Source organism: Rhinolophus hipposideros (assembly GCF_964194185.1).
Source record: "Rhinolophus hipposideros genome assembly, chromosome: 1".
Lineage (NCBI taxonomy): Eukaryota > Metazoa > Chordata > Mammalia > Chiroptera > Rhinolophidae > Rhinolophus > Rhinolophus hipposideros.
The window spans coordinates 78,885,381-78,909,660 of record NC_138047.1 but is presented as its reverse complement, the minus strand read 5'-3'; the positions used below and the strand labels follow the sequence as shown (position 1 = coordinate 78,909,660).

The following is a 24,280-nucleotide window of genomic DNA, read 5'->3' as shown; positions in this document are numbered from 1 at the left end:
TCACAATACTTCATTTGATCAAGAAAGTCTTCCTCACATCTTTGGGCAGTCTTCTTCCTTTCTCTTTTCCATTACATTTTCACATTTAACTGTTTGTTTTATTTCCTTAGAAGTGCCTTATTTTGTGTAGATAAAATATTCATGTGAGCATGGAAAGTTGTTTAGAAATGTCAAAAGTTCAGAAGAAAACCAGAAATAAAACCAGTGAATTACTGGCATAGTAATTAGTAAAAGTTTGTTGTGCAAACACCAAAAAGACAGTTTGCAAACCAAAGCATGGAAGGAGGGTCAGAAGCACGTTGTTATAAGCAGCTTATATAGTGTGAAGACAGTGACTTTATTTTTCACAGTGTTTGGCCACAGTATTAGAATTTTCTTAAATGAAAAGGAATTGGTTAGTGGTTGCCTCATATCAATTTGGGGAACAAGTTAAGTTTCCCTTATGATTTTCAGAGGCATAAGCAAGAAGTGACCCAGGTAAATAACTTCAGTTGTCTTGGAAAAGAAGTTAAATAAGCTTCACTTGTAGGACTACACTGGTTTTGTCTGCTCAGGAAATTTTCAAGTCTGGTCTCCATTTGTGTTTGATTTTAATGGTACTATTTTCTAGGAATCAATTACTTCTGTGAGTTTTCCTCTTACACTCAAGTCTGCACACAAATAAATGTGTTCCTTAAACGTTCCTTCCCAGTTTTATTCGGGGTCACATTTCAGGCAGCATCAATATTCCATTCAGCACTGCATTCACCACAGAAGGGGAGCTGACCCAGGGCCCTTACACGGCTATGCTCCAGAGCTTCAAAGGGAAGGTCATTGTCATCGTGGGGCACGTGGCCAAGCACACAGCAGAGGTAAGTGTCCTCAGAAGTGTCCTAGACACAGAATGATGCGTCATCACCTGCCTACCGTAACAGGTTGTCTAAAAGTTTATTTCTTCAGGAGTCAGTCACAAATGAGCTTTGCAGATCTGTCTATATTCTTACATAGAAGAGCCTGTCCACCTTTTCCCAGTAAAAGGATTCCGGTTTTCTTCCGCAGTGTGCAGCCTCAAGAACAATAGTGAGCTAAGAAAAATCCAAATGAGATAGCCTAATAGCCTAAGGTGTTCTTTTTTTTTTTTAACTGCTTTCTTTAATTGCAAAGAAGTAATGTCAATTCCTTCTATCTGATAAAAACAGTGGGGCTCGATTAGAGGCTCTGAAAGCTGGCCATGGTGGCATTTGTTGGATTTGGGGGTTTTGTTTACTGTAGACTCAAAGCATTTTGATGATAGAGAATTCAGGAAGGATATGAACTTTCATAAGGGAGGAGTATATGAAATAATGAGTTGGCTTCCCTCTTCCCTGGCTATGTTCTAAGCAAATTGAAAAATAAAACAAAGAATAGCATATGGAGGTCAAAAATATCACCTTCATTTTTTTATAAAAGACAAGCTGGAGAATATGGTTTCGTATGGGAGCCAAATGGGTTTGCTCCCAAATGCCCCAGAATTAGAGAACATATCTAGATTTAGGCAACACTGAACAAGGACAGCCCTTTTTCTAAAGGAGGTGAGAATGTGCTCCTGGAAAAGGATCGGGTTGTTTTCTCCCTGCAGGCAGCTTATTCCCAAAAGAAAAAAATGGCAGGATTGAGCCTTTCCAAATTTACCAATGAAATAAATCACTCCACTTCCCAGGGCAGAGTAAATACAGGGACAAAAAAGAAAGGTAAGAAATAAACTTTGAAAAATGTCCTCTAAGAAATCAGCCGTGGAGATAAAATGTGTATATTCCTTTATGTCTGTATAAATAGAATAATCCAGAAATGTAGTCAGATGACTACTTTAATACTTTGAGCCATTTAAAGCATCCAGTAATCCTTGTCTGAGAAGTACAGGGCTAACGGTATAGCATTGGCTTTTGACACCAAATGAAGGTCATCCTGAATGATGACATTTAATTGACCATATTAATTAAATGATATAAGTTATAAATCATAATTCTCTCACCCCTCTTTTATATAACTATATCTGGTATCTGACAGTACAATCTAAATGCACTCATTTCAGAGAAAGTCTATATAATAAATGACTAATGTTCAATTTTAAGTAAATGAGAATATTTTAGAATTAAAGCCATGGTATCTAAATATCTTGATGTAATTTATTAAATAACAATAATTTATTTTCCAGTACTACTTTATGTATGACAATAGTATAAAATGTGAATTTTAAGTATTATTTTATGTGTGATGATAATATAAAAGTTCTAGAGTTTGGGAGTAGCATCAGCAGAATGGCAGAGTAGGCAGTTCTAATATCCCATTCATTCACAGAAACATTGAAAGCAAGTAGAAAGTGTACTATGTGAATGAAAGCTGCAAAAGCAGATATCTTTGTCTTCTTCCTGTCCTTAGGGGAAAAGCTTTCAGTCTTTCACCACTGAGTATTGTTAGTTGGATTTTTTCGTATGTCCCTTTTGTCAGTTGTGGAAATTCTTTTTCTTCTCTTAGTTTATTGAATGTTTTTATCATGGAGTGGTGTTGAATTTTGTCAAAAACTTTTTCTGTACCAATTGAGATGATTATGTGTTTTTTCCCCTGCTTTCTATGAATGTGATATATTGATTGATTTTCATATGTTTAACTACCCTTGCATTCCTAACATAAATACCACTTAGACATCGTGTGTAATTCTGTGTTCCTAAATTCAGTTTGCTAGTATTTTGTTGAGGATTTTTGGATCAATATTCATCAGGGATATTTGTCTATAGTTTTCTTTTGTCAAGGTCTGGCTTTGGTATAAGAATAATACTGGCCTCATAGCATGAGTTAGTAAGTGTACCCTGCTCTTCAGTTTGTTGGAAGAGTTTGAGAAGGATTGGTGGTAATTCTAGCCAAAGCAATTAGGTGAGAAAAAGAAATAAAAGATATCACAATTGGAACATGCGTTAATATCCCAGAGCTGCAATAAAAGGTAACACAAACTGGGTGACTTAAAACAAGAGAAATTTATTCTCATAGTTCTGGAGGCTGCGAGTTTGAAATCAGAGTGTCAACAGGGCCATGCTTCCTCTGCAGCTCTAGGTAGAATCTTTCCCAGCCTTTTCCCAGCTTCTGGTGGTGCCAGCAATCCTTGTCACTCACAGAGTAGGAGAGAATATTCGTAAATTATATATCTGATAAGGATTTAGTATCAGAATACAAAATCAACACACAAAGATCAGTTATATATCTCTTCACCTAGAACTTCTACAACTCAACAACAGAAAGACAGCAAAGTTTAAATTGGGAAACTATTTAGACATTTAAGACATTTCTCTGAAGATACACAAATGGCCAAAAAGCACATGAAAAGATACTTCATATCACTAGTCATTAGGGAAATGCAAATCAAAACCACAGTGAGCTACCACTTTACACCCAAGTATTGGCAAGGATGTGTAGAAATTAGAATCCCCCAGGGGGAGTGTAAAATGATGCAACTTCTGTAGAAAGTAGTTTAACAGTTTGGCAATTCCTTCAACATGCAAACATAGAATTATCATATAGCCAGCAATTTCACTCTTAGGTAAATAACCAAAAGAATTGAAAACAAGGTTTCAAACAGATACTTGTACGCCAGTGTTCATAGCAGCATTATTTACAATAGTCAAAAAGTGGAAACAATGCAAGTGTCTGTTAACAGGTGAATAAACAAAATGTGGTATATACTATAATGCTATTCAGCCATAAAAAGAATGGAATTCTGATATATGCTACAGTGTGGATGAACCTTGAAAACATGCTAAGTTGAAATATACCAAAGACAAAGGACAAATATTCTATGATTCAACTTATATAAAATACTGAGAATAGGCAAATTTTTTGGGACAGAAAGTAAATTAGTGCTATTAGGGGCTGGGCAGGTGGGTGGAATGGGAGTTTTTTTTGTTTAATGGGTACAGAGTTTCTGTTTGGGATGATAAATTTAGTAAATAACTAGTAGAGATGGTGGTACAACATTGTTAGTGTACTCAAAGGCACTGAATTGTGTACCTAAAAATTGTTAAAATCACAAGTTTCATGTTATATATATTTTACTCTGACTTTTTAAAAGGTACAGGGTTTGATGTGTTCAGACTACCTCACTTTCCCCAGTTCATTTGAGCTTTACAATTTTTGGTCAGATTGTAATGGAAAATCTTTCATAAGGGCAGTTCTGATCAGGTCTCAACTTTTTCCTGTGTGGGTATTAAAAAAAAAAAAAAAGGCAAAACAAACAACAACAAAAAACAGTGTTTCCAGACAAGTAGCAGTTTTTCTTCTAAGTTGAAATACGTGCATTGCAGCTGGCAGAATCCTATTTTGAAAAGACTAAGAAAGCCACAGTTGAATGCTGTGAAAGAAAGCAGAGGTGCCAATTCTAGTCAGTACATTTACAAATTATCTTTGCAGATGTTGATGATTTTTACTTCAAACTCATATTTGGACTTGGGAATTTTTTGTTTTCAAAACAGTCAGCACTGATTGTAATTTTCCTAGTTTTACATCTTCTTGATACCTGGGACATGAGCTACTGAAAATCCAACAATTTAAAATATTAAATAAAATTAGCATGCAACTCAATAAAATAAAACAGCTCTCAGTATTGAATTTAACAAGTAGCAAAATATCATTGAACAACTTCAAGGAAGAGTCAATGAACCACTTGTCTGGTTTGTGACAGTATTAAAATCTCCCATGTGACATACAAATTAGGACCTGAGTGTCTTTTGTAATACAAATGTGAAGGACATACTCTACAATGACCAGATGGATTGAATATATTGCCTAAAATCACACAGAATACAGAACAGATCTGAGAAATACTGCTTATTCATGTACCTGAATAATGATAATCAGAAGATATATGATACCGGTTTAATTATGTATTTATTAACTATTTCCTGTAATTACAATTGATTAGCAATTTATTGCTATAAGATGGTTTCTTTACAATCACCACTTCACAAGGCTTTTGTATTTGGCCTAGCTTCCACATTAAATACATCAGAAAATCTTTAGAATCTGCCATTTCTTATTGAGATGAAACAATGTTTCCTCCCAGAATAGGGCAAAAAAGGAGGACTACAAAGATCTTAGTTTAATTAGGGTCCCATGTAGATGCTTCTGTGTGCCAGAATTAAGTTCTAAATATCACTTGTCAGTTAATCTTTATTTCACCTTATCCGACAGGTTAAATAGTGAGCTGTTACATAATCAAACATATCCAGATATTTTGTGACCAAAGTTATATAAGCATCAAGGACGGTCAGATAGTACCGAGTGAGTGGAGTCCTGAGTCTCTGAAATGCGTACTCCTGTTCCAGGGCGGATCAGATTTTGTGCTGATCCTTGCTGCTTGCTGTATGGCCAAGTTTAACTTGACAAGCCAAACAAATATAGACTGCATCTGTTGGCAGGGCTGATGGGAGTAGGATGACCTTTGTGTCGAAACAAGGATAAAGTAAATTCAAGCTTTGTGTCACATTTTAAATGAAAAGCATGTCAGGGTCTCACTCTTGTCTCATTACAGACAATCACCTTTTTAAAACTCACATGAGAAACTGCATCTTCAATTGCTAAACTGAATTAGATCACCTGGGCATAGAAAGAAAACCTGCCAGCATGATATATACAGAAAGCTTCATTAAAAACAAACAAACAAAAAAGTCTTACAAAACTGAAATGTGCTGAGTTAATCTCAGAGAGCAAGTGTATAAATCTGCACAGTAAGGCAATAACGATTCAGATCAATGGGGGAGGCAGACGTAATCTACTATCCATATCATGACCCCATAGAAGGATTGTTAGATCCTTGAGCAGCATACTCAGAGTTAAAGGAAATTTTGATTTTTAACATTAATCAAGTACTGTCTAGGGGGAAATGTGTGGTTTGTTTTGATACTCGTAGCAACCATTACTCACACTACCCTACTTCCAAGCTAAGGTCAAAGTGTCATATATCTCAGATTGTGTGTCATGTATCTCAGATGTAGTGGAATCCATCTCTAGAACTAGTGATAGGTCTCAGACGGGAAAATGGCCAATAACACACACCAGAACTAAATGAAACTCCACCTGGTGTTTCTCTACCTTTAGTGAGTCCTTAAGAAAAACTGTAACTAAACATAACTAAACATCATATTGCTTTGTTAGTCACTGAAACTCATAAGACTTTAAAAATCTCTATCTAGATTATACTTTGTGGTTATCAGACCACTTAGATTTCATCTCAGCCACTGTCACATTCGATAGCTTATCATGAAGGAAAGAAATTGAAGGAATTTTTGACTTTCACTTTGTCTTGCCAGTTCTTTGGAAAATATTAGGAACAGCTGATTTTACCCTTAAAATGTTATATTCTTGACGTTAACTCAGTACTTTTATGTCATTAAAATAAATATTCATCTGAAAACATAAGAGCCAATGGCAAATAATAAGCCATGGGTGCTAGTATTCTTTCCTTTAAAACAAAACAAAGCAAACCACCTCTCCAAAAAAGACAAAAAAAAAACCCAAAAAACAAAAGAGCAAAACATATATATTTCTGATTGACATTTGATTCAGAAACCTAGACAAGAGACAATTTTTGTGGAGATTCTGTGACTAAAGAGTATGAGTGGCTGATGCTTTCTACACGTGGCATGTAAGAATTAAATTAAAAATGTAGTACACAGGTGCTACATCTGATTATTTTCAACTGAAAATCAGATTTATATAGGCAAATCATGACATTGCAGCTATTTTAAAAAATTATAGTCCAATTATGTTTATTGACACTCCCCTAGAAGCCCAAGTTATTTAGCCTGTGGATGTTAGATTCCAAGCTAACTTGTATTGCATGCAGTCATTTGGGGCTTCCACTCTCGTCCCACCCCTTACTTCCTGGATCCCTTTCCCAGTCCCTTTTCCCTCTCTAGTCCTGTCTCCTTCCTCTCTTTTCTCAAGCTCTTTCTCTAGCTTTTGGTCTCAGGATTCAGAGGTTGTCCTACTCCATGTGCTCAAAGGAAACCAAATGACTCTGAAAACACTTTTAAACCAATCCAGCATACTTGTATGTGTCGTCCCTATAGTAAACTTCTTCGGCTGCAGATAGGACCTGTCTAGTTCTTCAGATTAATGGTACTTTTAAAGCACTCTTTATGTGATCGTTTACCTGTCAGAAAATGTATTAGGCCTCTTTATAATTGTACCTTCAGCATTTTGATAAAGAATGGGAACTGAATGTCCTTTATGAGTTCCAAATATACAAGGAATTCTTTCCCTATCTTGTTAGACCTATAAGTACTGGCTGTGGTGAAACTTGGCTTTCTTCCTGACTTCTCCTTGCCTTCTTGTCAGCAAATGTTTTGGTCTGTGGTTTTATGTCAGATTACAAGGAAACATTTTAGACATTAATGCAACTTGAGCACACTAGGCATCATATGAGGCATAACAGTAAAAATTCTCCTACATAACTGCATTTGGTAAGTGATGGGGAATAACTTACTGTAAAAGACTCATGAACTAAAACCTGTCCCATAGAGTCCCTATTTTCATAGCTTTTCAAAAGTTACGTGAAATAAAAATCGGGATAGGAGTTGTATAAAGGGGACTTTAAAACACCTAATCTATACTTCGGTTGTCTGTTCTTTAACACGTTTATGAGATGTGTTTTGTATATAAGAAGTTTTTTTAAAAATGAAGAGAGCTCATTTCCAATTTCCCGGAAAAACTGCCAAGTCATCACCTCAATCCTGTGATCTCTGGCACCTCTATTGGTGACTTGTCACTGGATGAAAGTTATTTTGTCTCAGTACGTGTTATTCTTCATACCCACCCTGCACTCCACAGCCCACCATGTAATTAATTACTACTTACCACAGGAATGTTTGTGGCTGATAAAAAACGAACCACAGACGCCCTCAGGCTTGACCTACAGAGGTTTGGACTTGGCTGTGATCCATCACAGCTCTAACTGTTTTGAATCTGAGTTTTTATTGTATACATTCTTTTCAGAGCATAGTATACTGTATGTAATAGGACTAGTGGATTGGACACGGTATGGGTTTACTGTTCTCCGTTGTCTAGTGTAAACAGAAGTTAATGAATGATTGTTGCTGCTATTCTAGTCCCAACTATCACAAATCAAAGGAAAATGTACCAGGGGACTCTTTCGAGCTCCTGATGCATGATGGTATTAAATGATGGAATTTTATCAGAAGAGGCTATCCTTTAATACGAGCCGTATACTTTTTTTATTAGAATAACAACTATTTTCAAACACATTTTATGTCATATCGAAAATTGTTTTCTCTTATTTTTTTAATGTCAACTTTAAAAAATTTCCAGGTAGTCATTCCTGGGAGGACTTGTTGACACTATAAGCTAATGTTAAACACTATTCTGTAAATCTACAGGAAGATCCCAATTGCCACATGCATAACCACTAGGTCACTATCAACTATCACAAATGTTAATATTAACTGAATTAGTATAAAGGAAAACATTTTTAACGTAGAGTCCATCATGAGTTCTAGAAGGTCTCTGAACTAATTAAAATTATATATAAAGTATTGTACATATTTGTCATTTTTTTGACGAGGTTACTTCTTACCTTTCATCTGATTGCCAAAAGTATATGTGACTCAGTCAACTGTAAGACTCATTAGTATATGTCACTGCTTCATTATAAATACTGGGGATGCCAAAAAAATGTATACACATTTTAAGAGATGTTATCTATGCTCAAGCAGTAGTTCGCTGCAATCAGAAGTGTCTGGACGCTGATGGTAACCACTTTGAGCACCTCTTGTAATGGTAGAAGTCAAACATGACTTGTATTCATTTCTTGTTATCGGTATATATTGAGTATTACAATTAATATAGGTGTTTTCTTTTCCTTTTTTACAATGTGTATACATTTTTGGCACCCCCTGTATTTTACCATGAACACTGTAAAGCCGTACTTTACATCCCATTGGGGACACAGCTGCCTTTTAAATTTGAATCTCTACAATGGCAAGGCGTTGTAAATGGCTCTCCTATTAAAGGATCAATTGGAGAAAGGAAAGAGGAGGAAGAGAAGAAAAAAGGAAACTTGCCTATAGTAAGCATTTACGATGAGTCAAGCACTTCTACATGATACCTAGTTTAATCCTCCCAACACCACTTTCAGTGTACCGTTCAAGTGCATTATTATTACACATTTAACAGGTGAAGAAACTAAGGCCAAAAGTGCTGACTTACCAACAGCTAACCAGTGACAGAACCCTGATTCAAACGCTGTGCTGTCTAACTACAAAGTTCCTATGCTTTCCTCCATACCAACTAGGCTGTTTTGAAATAGTGAATTCTCTCATCTTCTTAACGATTAGCAACAAATTATATAGAAAGTCATTGTTTGTCTTATCACCCTGTTAACTAGGTCTGAATTTCTCTCATCCCCCTTCCTAACTGTCTTCCATCAGGTCACTAATATCTGTGCCTGTCTTACTGCAAGTGTACACTGTCCCTGCCTGCAGCCCCCTTCCCTCCCCACTTCTACCCTACAATCAGAGTGAACTTCTTGAAAAGGAAATCTGATCATTGTCAAAATGCCTCTCTGACTTCCCATTGCCTTCAAAAGAAAATTGAAACCCTAACATGATGTATAATAGAAATGTACACTGAAACCTATATAATTTTACTAACCACTGTCACCCCAATAAATTTATAAATAAATATTTTTAAAAAGAAAGGAGGGAGGAGAGACAAGGGAGGGAGGAAGAAAGAAACCCTAATCATGGTTTATAGGAACTTTTATTATCTGGACTCTGCTTTGTTTTCCAAGCTCATCCCACCCTGCTCTCCCCTCACCCTCTTAGATTTCAGCCGTAATTAACTATTTATAGTTCCTTATGCACAAACTGTTTTGTACTTCTCTCTATTTGGAGCATTCTTCCCACTCGGTTCACCTGGGTAACTCCCATTTGCTTGAAAGGCCTTTTATATGGAACTCTTTACAAAGGCCGCTTTCTTAACTCCTCACATCTGGGACTAAGTCCCCTTCTCAAGTGCTCATAGAAAATCTCTGCATTGGGACCACTATCATACATAGAGTTTCTGTGTGCATTAGATAATAACCCATCTTTCCTTTGGAAGCACACAGCACCTTGTAAGGGCACAAAGCTTGGGGAGAGGATGGGCTACATTTCATGCTCCACTTATCCCCTTTCCACATTCTCACACTCAGAGACCAATTTGCACAACCATATATGTTGTATTTGTCAGAGGGCATTGTGATGGCCTGTTCTCTTATCTGCATCTCCAGCTAAACACAGAGATTGTATTGTATTCACTATTGTACCCCCAGCCCCTGGTGTGGTGCCTTTCGGGTAGTAAGTACTCGATAAATATTTGATGGTTGGATTCATGGCTAAGTTAATGAATGAACACATGAAAAGTAATAATTCGCAGTCAACTATGCATTTCCAGGAATTGGTAAAAAAGGCATTGGTAAAAGGAGGAAGGCAAAAGAAGAAATTACTAGTGTCAACTAGTTTAATTCAAGACCACAAACACTGAGTGCCTACAATGGAATCTATTGTGAGGAAACAAATGACAAGGACGTAGTCCATTGCCCTCATAAAACTTCCACTGCAGTTAAGAAGATAAGACATGTGTATAACTGATTAAAACTCGAAGAAAAATGTGGCATGTGCTATATAAGATTTATAATTGAAGCTCTAGAAAATCAATGAGGAGGAAGAAATTTCTTCCAGTTAAATGAGAGATTACTAAAGCTTCATGGAGAAGGTGATCATAGACCTAGACCTTGAATTATGGGAAGAATTTCAGTAAGGAAAAGTGTTGGGAGGAGGACCATAGGAAGGAACATTCCAAGCAAAGGAAGTAGCACAGGCTGGCTGGAAAACACAGGGCTTCTTGGAACAGCATTTTAGCTGCAGATAAGGCTGTTGCCAGATAGGAGAGTCTGATTATAGACGTCCTTGAATACAATGCTACGGAGTTCACATTTTAGTGGTGGGGAGCTATTAAAGGTTTTTAAGAAGGAAAGTGACACAATCAGCTGTATTTTAGAAAGTCGTTTGGAAAATTACTTTGAAAGTGTCTTCCCTTTCTTTTGTCCTTGATCCCAATGAAATAGAAACTTTAAAATACCAAGAACCAGAGACCAGTTTAAGAATTATACTCTCCCTACATTCCCAGTTTATTTCAATGCTAGATTTTTCCCAGAGTCTACCTTTATGTTCACCTTCTATCTCAAGCTTGCAATTTCCCACTCTTTAAATAGTTTCTAAGCCCCCAGAGTTAGCAAAGCCCCAGGGGCTGTGGGGAAAAGACAACAGAAGGGGTTTGTCTGAAGCTGATAGCCAAAGCTCTGCAACTTTCAAAAGGAGACTGGAGAAATGGCCCCACTGCTTTTATTATGTGGTTTGGGACATCTAGTAACATCCTGTCACTATCTTCTCTTACCTTATTTGAGACACTAAAGGATAACCTTCTTATTAACCATTATATTCATGTATTTACATAAAGATAAGCAAGTATAGGTCTAAAATAAAGAATTTCTTTTGTCCTCAAAATGCAAAGAAATGTTAGACTTAATACTATCAAAATGAAACTTTCAGTAAGAGCTTTTAGGTGCTACATATTAGGTCCTTACTGACTAGATAAGCAAGCTACGCCTTGGAAGGGATCACAGATCTTGACTCACCTTGCTTAACGATAATAGCCCTCTCAAGGAAAAAAAGCTTTATACAACAGTACCTGGGGTCTCAGGATTTCCGGAGGGTCTTCCGTGATGTTACCATGTAGGCAGCAGAGTGCCAGGTAAATTGGAAAGGGAAAAACTAAAAGCACAGGAACCACTTAGGGATTAATTCAAGAGTAATCCGGGTCTCATATGGAGTAGGAACAAAGGAAGGAAAAGAAAGAATGGATCCAAGACAAATCACGGAGAGAACTGGCACGGCTTGGTGCCTAATTGAATGTGAAACTACAAGAGGTGTTTTGTTTGTTTGTTTGTTCGTTAGTTCATTTGTTTGTTTGTTTGTTTTAACTCAAAGATAACCTTAAAGTTTCCAGATTGGGTTTTGGTGGAGGTTGCTGATACCTTTAACAGAGATAAGGAAGAGGAAAATAAAGTAGATTTGTAGGGAATATGATGAATTTCGGACACACTGAGTTTGAAGTGCTAATGGGACCTCAATATAAAATGTCAGTCAAGCATTTAGAGGATCAGACTAGAATTCAAAGGACAGTTAAAATTAGATGTGTATACATAGAATCCTTTAGTTATGAAATGAACACTTAGTATTCTACAATACAGAAAAATGATGTAGGGTCTTTCTTTGTTATAATTAAATGTAAGAGCTTATAAAGGCATTATTCTAGAAAGGAAGACAAATTCCAGGTGATAGCCTCAGCAAGAGATTATAGAAAGACCATTAGAAGATATAACATACTTGTTTCAATAAATTGTAAAAAGCCATTGTCTCCATTATAAACTGGCTTATAATAAGAAAAAATGCTTTAGTGCAAATGATTGGTAGAGGAAGTCAACAAAGAAAACTAGAGATCTAAGGAAAATGGAAGAGGAAGGAAAGGAAAACACCATTTTCCCATGTAAGGAAAAATATCGATTATTAGGACTTCAACAAAACAAAAAATTGAATGCAAGTTGCACTGACTTATGTTATGCTGCGATATCATGTGCAGATATCATCTTTATTTTTCTTGCTATTTTTATTCAAAAAGTATACTTTAAAAAATTTAAATCCTTTTCCTTTAATTGTCATGACATTTTGTTAGAATTACACATACGAGAGTACACTAGAAGAGACAAGAGAAATTTGTATCGCAAATTAAAATATTAACTTATCTTTTTTTACATACCTCCTGAGTGGCCCGCATACCACTAAAAATTACCAAGAGTAGAAGTGAAACTTTCACTGCGTCCTCTTCCAAGTCTTTCAGCTCCTTCAGTTCCTTAACGGTAGAAATGAACTGAGGAGAACGCCTCTCCTCTGGCTGTGCTGTGGACTTCTACATTAAAATTATCACACTTTATTATTTTTTATTTCTATATTTATCAGCTTCATCATCAATACTTTTTTGTGTAAATGTGGGTTTTTTTATAGATGACATTTAAAACATCATTTTGAAAATTCGTCTTACCTCTTTCAACTCCTATGAGTTGAGTGAAGGCCCTGTTAGTAAAGGTTAAAAGAAGATAGCACTTGACTCTTACCAGCACCAGTGAGATAGTTCCCTTACTATTTGCCCTAAAGTCCTTCCTACCTCCTCCACTGGGAGTAAGGCTGTTTCACCTGTGCCTACCATACTGCCTGACACACAGTAAATGCTCAAAAAGTATTTGTTCAATGAATGAACCAGTGATTCAGCAGATATTAGAACAAATACTATGCACTAGACAGTGTTCTGGGCATTGTAAGAACAGTAATAAGTAAAACACAATCCCTGGTTGCATGGAGCTTACAGTACACTGGGAGAGACAGTCAAGAAAACACATACATCAAGTAGTTATAAAAGCTGAAATGAAAAATAAGATAGGATGAGGGAAAAGAGCTCTAGTGGTTTATTTTCTTTATAACGTGATCAGTGAAGTCCTGATTCCGAGTGCGATTGAAAGCCACTAGAATATGGGAACAAAGCGTTTTATGTGATCTGACTTTTTAAGAGAACCATTCTGGTTGCCGTGTAGAGAAATACTGTAGGGGACAAGGATGAAGCAATCAGACAAGAAGGTACTGCAATCATCTTCTTGTAAGAGGTGAGAGCAGCTTAGACCAGGAGATGAGATGAAAGAGGTTGAGGATGAAAGAAAGGTTTGTAGATTTGCAAATCATGTGAGACCTCATAGACCATGGAAAGACCTTTAGATTTTATTCTGAATAAAATGAGAGGCCATTAAGGGGCTTTGAAAAGAGAGATTAGATGATCTTTCATTTGTAAAGGATCGCTCACATTGTGTGGTGAATAGACCTGGGAATAGAAATGAAAAGAGAAAGCACAAACCCATAGAAATGAAAAGAGAAAGCACAAACCCATAGATTAAAGGAGACTTAAAAGACATCCATCCATCAGTCACAGTGTGTGGACCTTGTTTGGATGCTGATGAAAATAAATAAATTGTAAATATAGATAGTCGAATGATGGATGGATGGATAGATGATGTTTGTGAAGTAATTGGAAATTTGAACACGTACTAAATATTTAATTATATTAAGGGATTATTGTTAGTATTTTCTATGTATGATAATAGTACTGTGGATATGTTTTTTAAAGTCTTTTATTTCAAAGATACATATTTATATATTAAATAGTACACGGGATTTACATCAAAACAATAAATGTGGTTGAGAGGAGTTGGTGGGAGGAATAAAGGACATAAATTGGCTACGAGTTACAGTTTTGAAGCTGGGTGTTAGTTACCTAATAGCTCATTATACTATTCTTGTCTGTGTTCATATATGTATGTGTGTGTGTGTGTGTGTGTGTATATTATATATATATACATATATATTATATATACACTTTTTTAGTAAAAAGAGAATGGAAAGAGATGAAATGGAGACAGAAACTATAGGCAACAAAAAATTAAAACAAGAAAACACATTAAATTAGTGCAGTACAATTATTTATATATTCCCTTACATTACACAAACTGTTAAAAATATTTTTAAGATAAAATCTTAACACTATCAAATTTCATAATTTCAAAGATTGGTTCCAAGAATAGAAGACTAATGTACACCATAGCATGGATTCTGAATATCCCACACACCATTAGAATAGTTATCCTTAAAACAAACATGGATCAGAAAGCAGGGTCTACATAATGACTGTTTTGTAAACTCTCCCATTTTTTGGTTGTGGTTATCGCATAATTAACCGTTTTCCAGTGTGTATCCTGATATTACCTGTTCTGCTCCTTTCTGCTCACAAGTGCCTGTGTTAGGGTGTAAGACAATCACTGACCTGTGTTCACCTTCTTGGTTTTGCCTTGCTGCTGCTTTTACTTACGTGAGTGAAATCAGGAAGACAGCCACTGCCTAATTGTTATTAGATATTACTACTGTGAAAACTGGTCTCACACCTTATGTAGTACTTGTTATTCAGTGTTAAAGAGGTATAATTGACATATAGGAATTGTATATATTAATAATAACTAGTAATAATTAGTAATAACTTTATGTTTTCATGTATGAGTACATATATGTTATGAAATAATCACAAGCAATCTAATTGGCATATTCAATCACTCACAGTTACCATTTTCTTTCTTTTTTTCTTAGCAAGTTTCAAGTATACAATACAGTATTGTTCAACCTGTTATACATAGTAAGTGTAGCCATCATGCTGTACATTAGATCTCCAGAATGTTTTCATCTTCCATAACTGAAACTTTGTACCCTTTGACCAACATCTGTCCACCTCCTCCCCCTCGTCCCTTTGCCCCTGGCAACCACCATTCTCCTCTGCTTCTGTAAGGTTGATTATTTTTGTTTCCACATATTAGTAAAATCATGCAGTATGTGTGTGTCTGGCTTATTTCACTTAGCATCATGTCCTCCAGGTTCACCCATGTTATCACAGTGGCAGGATTTCCTTTTTTAAGGTTGAATAATATTCGTGTGTGTGTGTGTGTGTGTGTGTGTGTGTGTGTGTGTGTGTGTGTGTCTCACATTTTCTTTATCCACTATCCGTTAATTGACATAGGTTGTTTCCGTACCTTGGCTGTTGTGAATAATGCTGCAATGAACATGCGAGTGCAGATATCTCTTCAAGATCCAAATGTCATTTCTTTTGGATAAATACCCAGAAGTGGAATTGCTAGGTCATAGGATAGTTCTATTTTCAGTTTTGTGAGGAGCCTCCGTAGTGTTTTCCAGAGAGCCTGAACCAATTTGCAGTCCCACCAACAGTGCACAAGGGTTCCTTTACGTGGTTGATTTAAGAAAATAAACTTATGTAATTTTCTTAAGAAAATAAACCTCAGTGTGTTAATTATAAAATATTTGAATACAGAAAAAACGTACTCAGTTTTGGGAGGAATACAATAAAGACTGAAAGAAAAAAATGACATTTCAAAATTATATTTCAATAATCGAGGGAAGAGATCAGTGGAATATTTCATAAATCATTCCTACCTCTTTCCTACTAATCTTTGTCACAGCTCCTATGTTTCTAATTGGAATCACTGAGATGGGCAATTGAAATGAACCAGACCTTTATTAATGACCCCAGAAATCTCTTAAATAATCAGGACAAGACAGCACTTGAGTTATATTAACCCACAGCCACACTGTAGCCTGGATGGAGAAATCATCCCATATTCTATTTCTTATCTAAAATATGCTTGTCTGAATTGTCTAGCCAAACTCTTAGAAATAGGTACATGATTTGCATGAGGTATCAGCCTAGCCCCAGCCACACAGTGTCAGAAATATTAAATGTGCATCATATTTTCACTATTCCAGACGAGTACAGAAGAGGACAGTTAAGACTAATACAGCATCAGTCTCACATCCATAAAACCAAGAAAATGAAACTACTACCGCTGCTTATTATAGGATAATTGCCAGTTTCCTCACTCGGTTCCATGCCCAACCAAAAGTAATACTGTATTTCCGTTGTGGGGCAGGGGAAGGAGTAGACAAATAAATGGAAGCAAGAAGACTGCTCAGTTGGAGCTTCGCCAGAGTGTCCAGGCACAGATTTATTTGCTGTCATGCCAGCTGTCATGTCATTTGCAATCATGCCAGCTGTCCAGGCACAGATATGAACTTAAAACTCACAAGGCCAAAGCTTCACATCAAGAAAATGGACTGTCCTGTAGTGTGCTCCTTGCAGAGGTGTGCAGAAGCCCCGTTTTCTTAGCTTCCTTCTGCTACTGTGAGCTCTACCCAAACCTGTGTCCTAAGTCACCCAGTGACAAGCAGCGTGATTTTGTTCTGTGCTCCTCTCTAACCTTACCTATCCTCAACCTTTCATGAATGTCTTGGCTTTGGTTAACCTGCACTGCTCTGTGGCAGATCGAAAATCCTTTTCCTCCACTCACTCGTAGAACTTGACTTCCTCTGGACAAACATGCCAGCCTCTTAGTCCAGGCTAAGTGCTAGGTAAAGAGAGAACAAGATGGAGTGGCACCCATGAGGGCCTGCCACTGCCAGACAGTACTGCTTTGAGATGTGCCAATCCAGGCTCCAACAGAACCTACAGACCAGAGGAATGAAAAATGCAAGCCCTTTGCCCTCTGCACGCGGGAGACACGCGGGAGTACCACCCTCCAGCATTTCAGCTGCCCTGCCGTCTGAGCCCCCAGATGCTGTCCCAGCTCAAACCACATCCTGCCAGCTCCAGTGGGGCATCGCCCTGTGGCTCAGTTGGTTGTGCAGTTTGAGGAACCCCATGCTGTCCACATGGGACTTGGTCTCACAGATCCCGGCCCTAGGAACATGTTAGCTTCTTTGTACAAAGTAACTTGCTCTCCACACAGGACTACACCTATAAAACGTGTAATTTGAGGGCCAGACAAACCTGACCAGCAAATAAATTCTATTATCTGATAAAAGGATTCTTAATGCTGGCAACACAATAGAATCACCTGGGAGGATAAAAAAAAAGGAAAAACAAAAAAACTGAACCTGGCGCTCCATCCTAAAACACTCCACTTATTACTTGTCTGGAGTGGCCTGAGTATCACTGTTTACTAAAAGCCCCCAGGATGCTGGTGACTTCATAACCGTTGGGCCAATGTGATATCCTGCCACTTCCAGCAAGGAGATTGCTCAGGAAGTCTGGGTTTGTGATTTCTCCTCGAGGTCAGGCCTCTCCCAAAGCTGCAGCTTACACAAGGCCCTTAACCAGTAAAGCCCAGCGCCCTGTGTATTTACTCAATAAAACTGCCGAAGCCCTGCCAGATGGAGAGTAAAAGACGGATGACACCCTGAATTCTTCATGCCCGATCGTCCGCTGTCCCACCACCTACCTTCTCCAGCAGTGATGTGACCTTTTTCACAAGCTGGAAACCATCCCTTTCTTCCTCCCTAACCTGTCAAGCTATAGCCACGGAGAACCCTACCTGATCAATGTAACAATTGTGCCCATCACATCTGGTCCTCATTCCCTTCAGTGTCAGTGAGAGAGGATGGACAGGTAGGAAGAGCTCCCACAATCCCCGTTAAATTCAGAATAACCATCCATCCCACCTGATGTTGCTTGTTACTATTTCCTCCACTGAACTATAAGCCCTGCAAAAACTAGAGTAGTGCCTGGTACGTAGTAGGTACTCAGGGAACTGTCTGATTGATGAATGAATGAGCAAATGAACGAATAGGTGGAGAAGAGTTGCTTCTGGAGTGGAAAAGACGGCCTCACTGTTCGGGGCCAGTATTTAACTAGGACAGTTGGAAACACAAGCAGTACAACTGTCTTCGCCTGAAAACCCAACGTTTGCTCTTCCTTTACGTAAGGACGCCCGCGCTTTTTTTTTCAAGGCACCGAAACTTGTCATGTCCTCGTCCTCTATTTCTCCTTTCTTCCCCAGACCCCCCACAGAGCAGCACCCTGATTTTTCCAAGGTGCTCTATGTGCTGCTTTGCCTGGACCACTTTTCAGCTCCACAGTAGGCTCGTAATTCTGTCCCTCCTTGCAATAGCAGTGGGAACGGTTTCTGGATCCACAGCAGAGTTTAAGAGAGATTAGTTAAATGTACAGTAAGTCCTTCCCTGCTCGTTTTCTAACTTCTACAGTGTTTTGAATGTATTGAACGCTAAGACTACTTATCCACAAATCTTTCTGAGTGATGGTATGTTTATCTGAGAATTCCAGCCTACATGGTAATTGTATTGCTGCCTGTGGGAGAAGGAAGCCAAGATGTTTCAGTAATCATATGGTACCAGAGTCTGCTGTCTGCACTTGTCTCGGGCAGATGAATGGGTGCCGCTGTTCTTCAGGGCTAGGGTTCAAAGAGGCATTAGCGAGAAGAACAGGGTGAAGACTAGCTCATGTTGGCACTCTAGGTTACCTGATACCTTTTGAAATACAGGTGCCCTATTTTTCTTCAACATTAATTACTACTAAAGACACCCTCTGTGGCTCAAAAAGAGTAGAGGATCTGAAATGTGAATAGCCCTTTACATCTCCGTAAAGGCACTGCAGAGAATGATGGAGAAGATAAGTGGGGTCACATAGTAGTGAGATCCATTTATCTGAGTTCTTTGCAAGAGTGGTGAGGTCCCAGTGCTGTAACGTCTATCCCACCTATATGCTAAGACTTTTTTTTTTTTTTTTTGGCTTAAGACAATACCTTTCAAAAATACTGTCCATGGATTACCTGCTTTAGAATCATCCTGTGGTGTTTATGGAAAACCAACAAACGAAAAAAATACCACATTCCTGAGCCCCAGAAAAATAAAGCAGAATCTCTGGGGCCGAGGCCTAGAACGTATCCTGACCAAACCACCCAGCTAATTCTTTTGAGCCATAAAGTCTAGACTGCTGCGTTGAGACTTCAGCGAGTATTAGGCTTCAAATATTCTCAAGATGCAACAGCACTGTGAGCAGATATTCGTCATTTTTTATGAAGAATCTGAGGTCAGATTATGATGAAGTTATCGAAAAGAATGTGAGGACACAATACCCAGGGGGAGGAAAAGGATACCACCAAGGGGAGGGAATAGAGACAGAATGGCCCGAGCCAAAGGAAACCTTCCTTGCTTCATGCTTTTGCCCCAGGTTATATGTCATTTGTCACAGTTCAGATCAACAAGCGTATATTGAGCCCCTGTCATGTGTCCATCAGTAGGGGTAAAAAGAAAGAGAACACGTTCACAGTCCTGGGGGAGTTCATAGTTTGGTAGAGGAAGCAGACCCTTAAATGGGCAATTTAAATACGTGTGGTCAGCCAAAGGTTGGGCTATGCATAGAAATTTGGGGGAGCTGAAAAGAGGGGTTCCTAATAGAGACTTACCTCCCAGAGAAGGAAGTACCTGAGTAGGGAAATGACTAGAAATTAGGCAGATGAGGTTGGGGGTTCAGGGGGCTTTTGAGAAGGAACTAAAGGGGGCCCGGGAGCTGATGGGAAATGGAGCATGTTCCCAGCGGAGGGTGACCTGCACAACCAGAGGTCCTGAATCCTAACGCGACCCATCTATCAGGGGACATAGCAGCAGTTCAGGACGTCTTTGCCGTAAAGTACAAGGAATGGAGAAAGGATTGGATAGTCAGTGAGCCTGGGTGGTAGACAGGGACCAGGTCAGGGAGATATGTGTATGTCTCCGTAACTCTTCACAGTCCTGTTTTGCTAGACATCTGGAAGACTTCTTGGATCAGGCCTTCAAATTCCTTCCAAGTCATGGTTTCAAATTGTACATTGTGCTGCTCCAAAACATATGATGACCAGTTCATAGGCCCTCGCTGCAACATTGTAATGGCATTGCAATAGCTAATAAGTTGGCAATAATATCAAAAGTGGTTCAATGTAGATTTGAGAATATTTTGACTATCATTGGAAGGATACATGAAAAATAGGAATGATAGTGACCTCTCCAGTGGGAGACCGAGAACAGAGGTAGGAGTAATCTACTTCTCACTATATGCTCTTTCATACTGTTTGAATTGTTTACCATGTATATGTTTTACCTATTCAAACAAGCTTAAAAGAGAACCAAAGAGACACATTTATTTCCTAGCATCAAGAGTTGTTTGTCAACAATATGAGTGATTTAATTTCTATTAAAAACCAAATTAACAATTCACTGATGAAACCGTGACAGCAATATTATCATTGAAGCAATCATGTTTTCCACAGCTTGAGAAATAATGGGATTGGAGAAATACAAATTTTTTATCTCCTCTACAAATTTGGCCTTTTTTTTTTTTTTCAGTTTGCAGCTCATCTTGTGAAGATGAAATACCCAAGAATCTGTATTCTAGATGGTGGCATTAATAAGATCAAGCCAACAGGCCTCCTCACCGTCCCATCTCCTCAAATATGAAGAACCAAGAGTATGGCTGCCAGAGGGACAAAAGGACATCAGCTCTCCACAGCACAGCTCCCCATGGCACAGCTCCCCACAGCCTTCCACTCGAAGACAGAACCAGACTTCCAGACTGTTGCATTTCCATGAAGCTTTGTCATGACACATTTTAAGTCTCATGACCCAAATGTTCAGCTATTCAAGCAACAAACTTGACTGTACATGTAGTGCTGAAAGAATTTTCTTAACAGTGAAATCCGATCATGTATTTTTAGCGCATTGTAACACAAAGCCAGAGGAATTCAGCTGACACGGCAGATTTAGCATTATCAAGAAATCTCACTTGCACTGAGAAAGCTGTCTTCCATTGCTCTGAACAGACAGTCCCAACAAAGGTATTATTTAGAAATATAGATTGAATGTAGGCTAAAATCATCTTTCCATGGTAATGAAAAGTGAAAAGCTACTCACAATGCATTCCTTATAGGTAAATGCTAGATTTGGTAACTCATTTTTGGCCCAGACAAGAGTGTGTGTGTGTGTAGAGGGAGAAGAATTTAGCCCATTGAAGAAAGTATAATAGTCTACTTCCAGAAAAATGAAAGCATGAAATCATTCAGATTAGAATATTTGTTCAGCTCCTGTAGCAGAGAAACACAAAATAAGAGTGACTTAGACAAACTAGAACTTTCTCTCTCACTTAAAAGTTTGCACAGTCACTCTAGGGCTAGTGTACTGGTTTTGTAATCGTTAAGAACTCAGGTATCTTTTCTCCTTGCTTTACCACCCTCAACACATGGTTTCCGTCTCATGGGTCAAGATGGCTGCTCAGCTCCTACCATCACATGTGCAATTTAGAAGGAAGGAAATGAAGGAGGAGGGGGTGGGGAAGAAAGGACTGAAAAATAGGGAAGAAGGAAAGACAGAAGAGAAGGGAGGACATGCTTCTTCTCTTTAAGGGCACAAACCAGAAGTTGCACATATTACTTCTGATTACATGTCATTGGCCAGAACTTAGACAGATGGCCACGCCTAGCTTTAAGAAAAATGAGGAATACAGTCTTTCTGAAAAAAAATTATTAGTGTGTGTATTGAAGGACAGATAGCAGCCTCTGCCACATTATTTTAAAAATACTGTACTTCATTGAATCTAAGACATATCACAATTTTATGTACTAAAGGGAGAAGTGCGGCCAAATAAACTATGACTCATCAGTTATAAGATGCATTGCTATTTCAGAAATGTGAAAAAAATATTCATCTTAGAATTATTGAAAAACAGTACATCTTTTATTCACTTTTATTTTAACTAAAACAGGTTCTATCCATTCTTCTTCAGTGTTGCGGCTACATATGTAGAATATCTCAGTAAGAGCCTCAATTCAACTTTCTGGGCTCTGGTTTTGTTGTTGTTGTTTGTTTGGGGGTTTTGCATCTATTTTTTTAATTGAGATATAATTTACATACCACAAAATTCACCTTTTAAAACGTACAATTCAGTGGTTTTCAGTATATTCATAAGATTGTGCAATCATCACTCTAATTCCAGAACGTTTTCATCACCAAAAAAGAAATTCTGTTCCTATAAGCAGTTCATTCCCTATTAACCTCTCCCAAGGTCTTTGATTTGAATTTTGTATGTTGAGTGAGATGGGTAGCCAGCTTTATTCTTTCATGTGGATATCAAGCTGTTCCAGGGGCAGCGTTGTTTTGTTTTGCTCAATTAAATTGTAGTCATTCACCAAATATGTTTTGAATACCTACTATGTGCAAGACACTAACATACTAAGTAGTTATGTCATTCTATGAACCCCATACAAACAATATATAAAGAAAAAATGTGATAATTAATGAGAAAATAAAATTTAACCACAGTTTCTGTAACATCTTTTTTAGACCATTATCTACCCTGGTTAGGGAAGTATTATTAAATCCTCCTGTCATTTTCTTTAATCCTTGATAATTTATCTACTTCATAGTCATAATGCAGTACTGATGATCATTTGGAAATAGTGGCTCTGAGTTTTAACTTTGCCTTACTGAGAAAGCAGAGAAGGATGGAGGGGCGGGGATCTGGACTGAAGGGGGTGGTAGTTAGATAGTGGAAGACGATGAAGACCTGAGTGTTCCGAGAAGATAATAGTAGCCAGCCTCCATCACAATTTTGCATTTTTTCTTTCTCAAAACTTGATACATTTAGGCTTTTGGAAAAAAATGGAAGCTCTATAAACATTCAAACTGTGACTACTCAACAGTAAAATCTTCTCAACAATAAAATAAGAAAGAGCATACAATCACTGCCATGATTACAGGCAGGGTGTGTTATTCGATGGCAGGTGGTTTCAACAAAGTTGATGTCAACAACTATTTATTGAATTAAACCTCTATATTTTAAAAAAAAACCCTATATAACCCATGATTTGTAGAGGTCCTTTTATTATAGCATTGACTCTTACACTATCACTATCGGCACTGTTTGTTTCTGACATCTGCAGTCTCTCCCCTCTGCCTGGAATGCCATTACTACCACTACCAGACACACACACAACACACACACACACACACAACACACACACACACACCACACACACACACACAACACACACACAACACACACACACACAACACACACACACAACACACACACACACACAACACACACAACACACACACACAACACACACACACAACACACACACACACAACACACACACACAACACACACACAACACACACACACACACAACACACACACACACCCTTCATAGTCCAACACCAGTAGCGTCTCCTCCAGCCTCTGACTTCTCTGTGCTGCAGTAAGAGCCTCAACTCTAGCAAACCATTCCATTCATACTTGTAATTATATACTAATTGCATCATTTTGCAATTTTCTGTTCACATTTGGGCCCCATATTAACATAGGAGCTCCTTTAAGGTCAGAGACCATAATTTATAACTTGTTATCTTCAGCAACCCACTGCACTGAATATGTGATAAATGTCAAATTGAGTTAAATCTCTAGCTTAGAGATTTCAGAATCTGTATGAATAGAAAAAAATTAAAACAACCCAGGTAATTATTCTTCAAGTGCCAAACTTATCTGGCACCTGATGATAATATAAAAAAATTGAAATCTCAGTTCCCTGAGGGAAGAAAGGGTCTCTAATGTTCCACCCAGCTCTAAAATTCTATAATCCTAGTAGTGGGAACAAATAACTTTCAGCAACAGGGTAAGCTAAGTTAGTTGCATTGCTTTTCCAAAACAGAAACGTTAGATTAAAAAAGAA

At 37.9% G+C, this 24,280-nt stretch overlaps 1 protein-coding gene across 3 annotated transcripts in view; it reads left to right on the top strand.

Moving 5' to 3' along the window:
• TBCK (TBC1 domain containing kinase) overlaps nt 1–23,386 on the top strand; it is a 177,942-nt gene extending 154,556 nt beyond the window's left edge. For all 3 annotated transcript variants that reach the window (XM_081046007.1, XM_081046005.1, XM_081046006.1), the window contains 2 exons: nt 692–851; nt 20,901–23,386. In XM_081046007.1, coding sequence (XP_080902133.1) covers nt 692–851; nt 20,901–21,011 — 271 coding nt within the window. In that variant the 3' untranslated portion in view covers nt 21,012–23,386. The remainder of the gene's footprint in view (nt 1–691; nt 852–20,900) is intronic.
• Nucleotides 23,387–24,280: the final 894 nt, after the last annotated feature.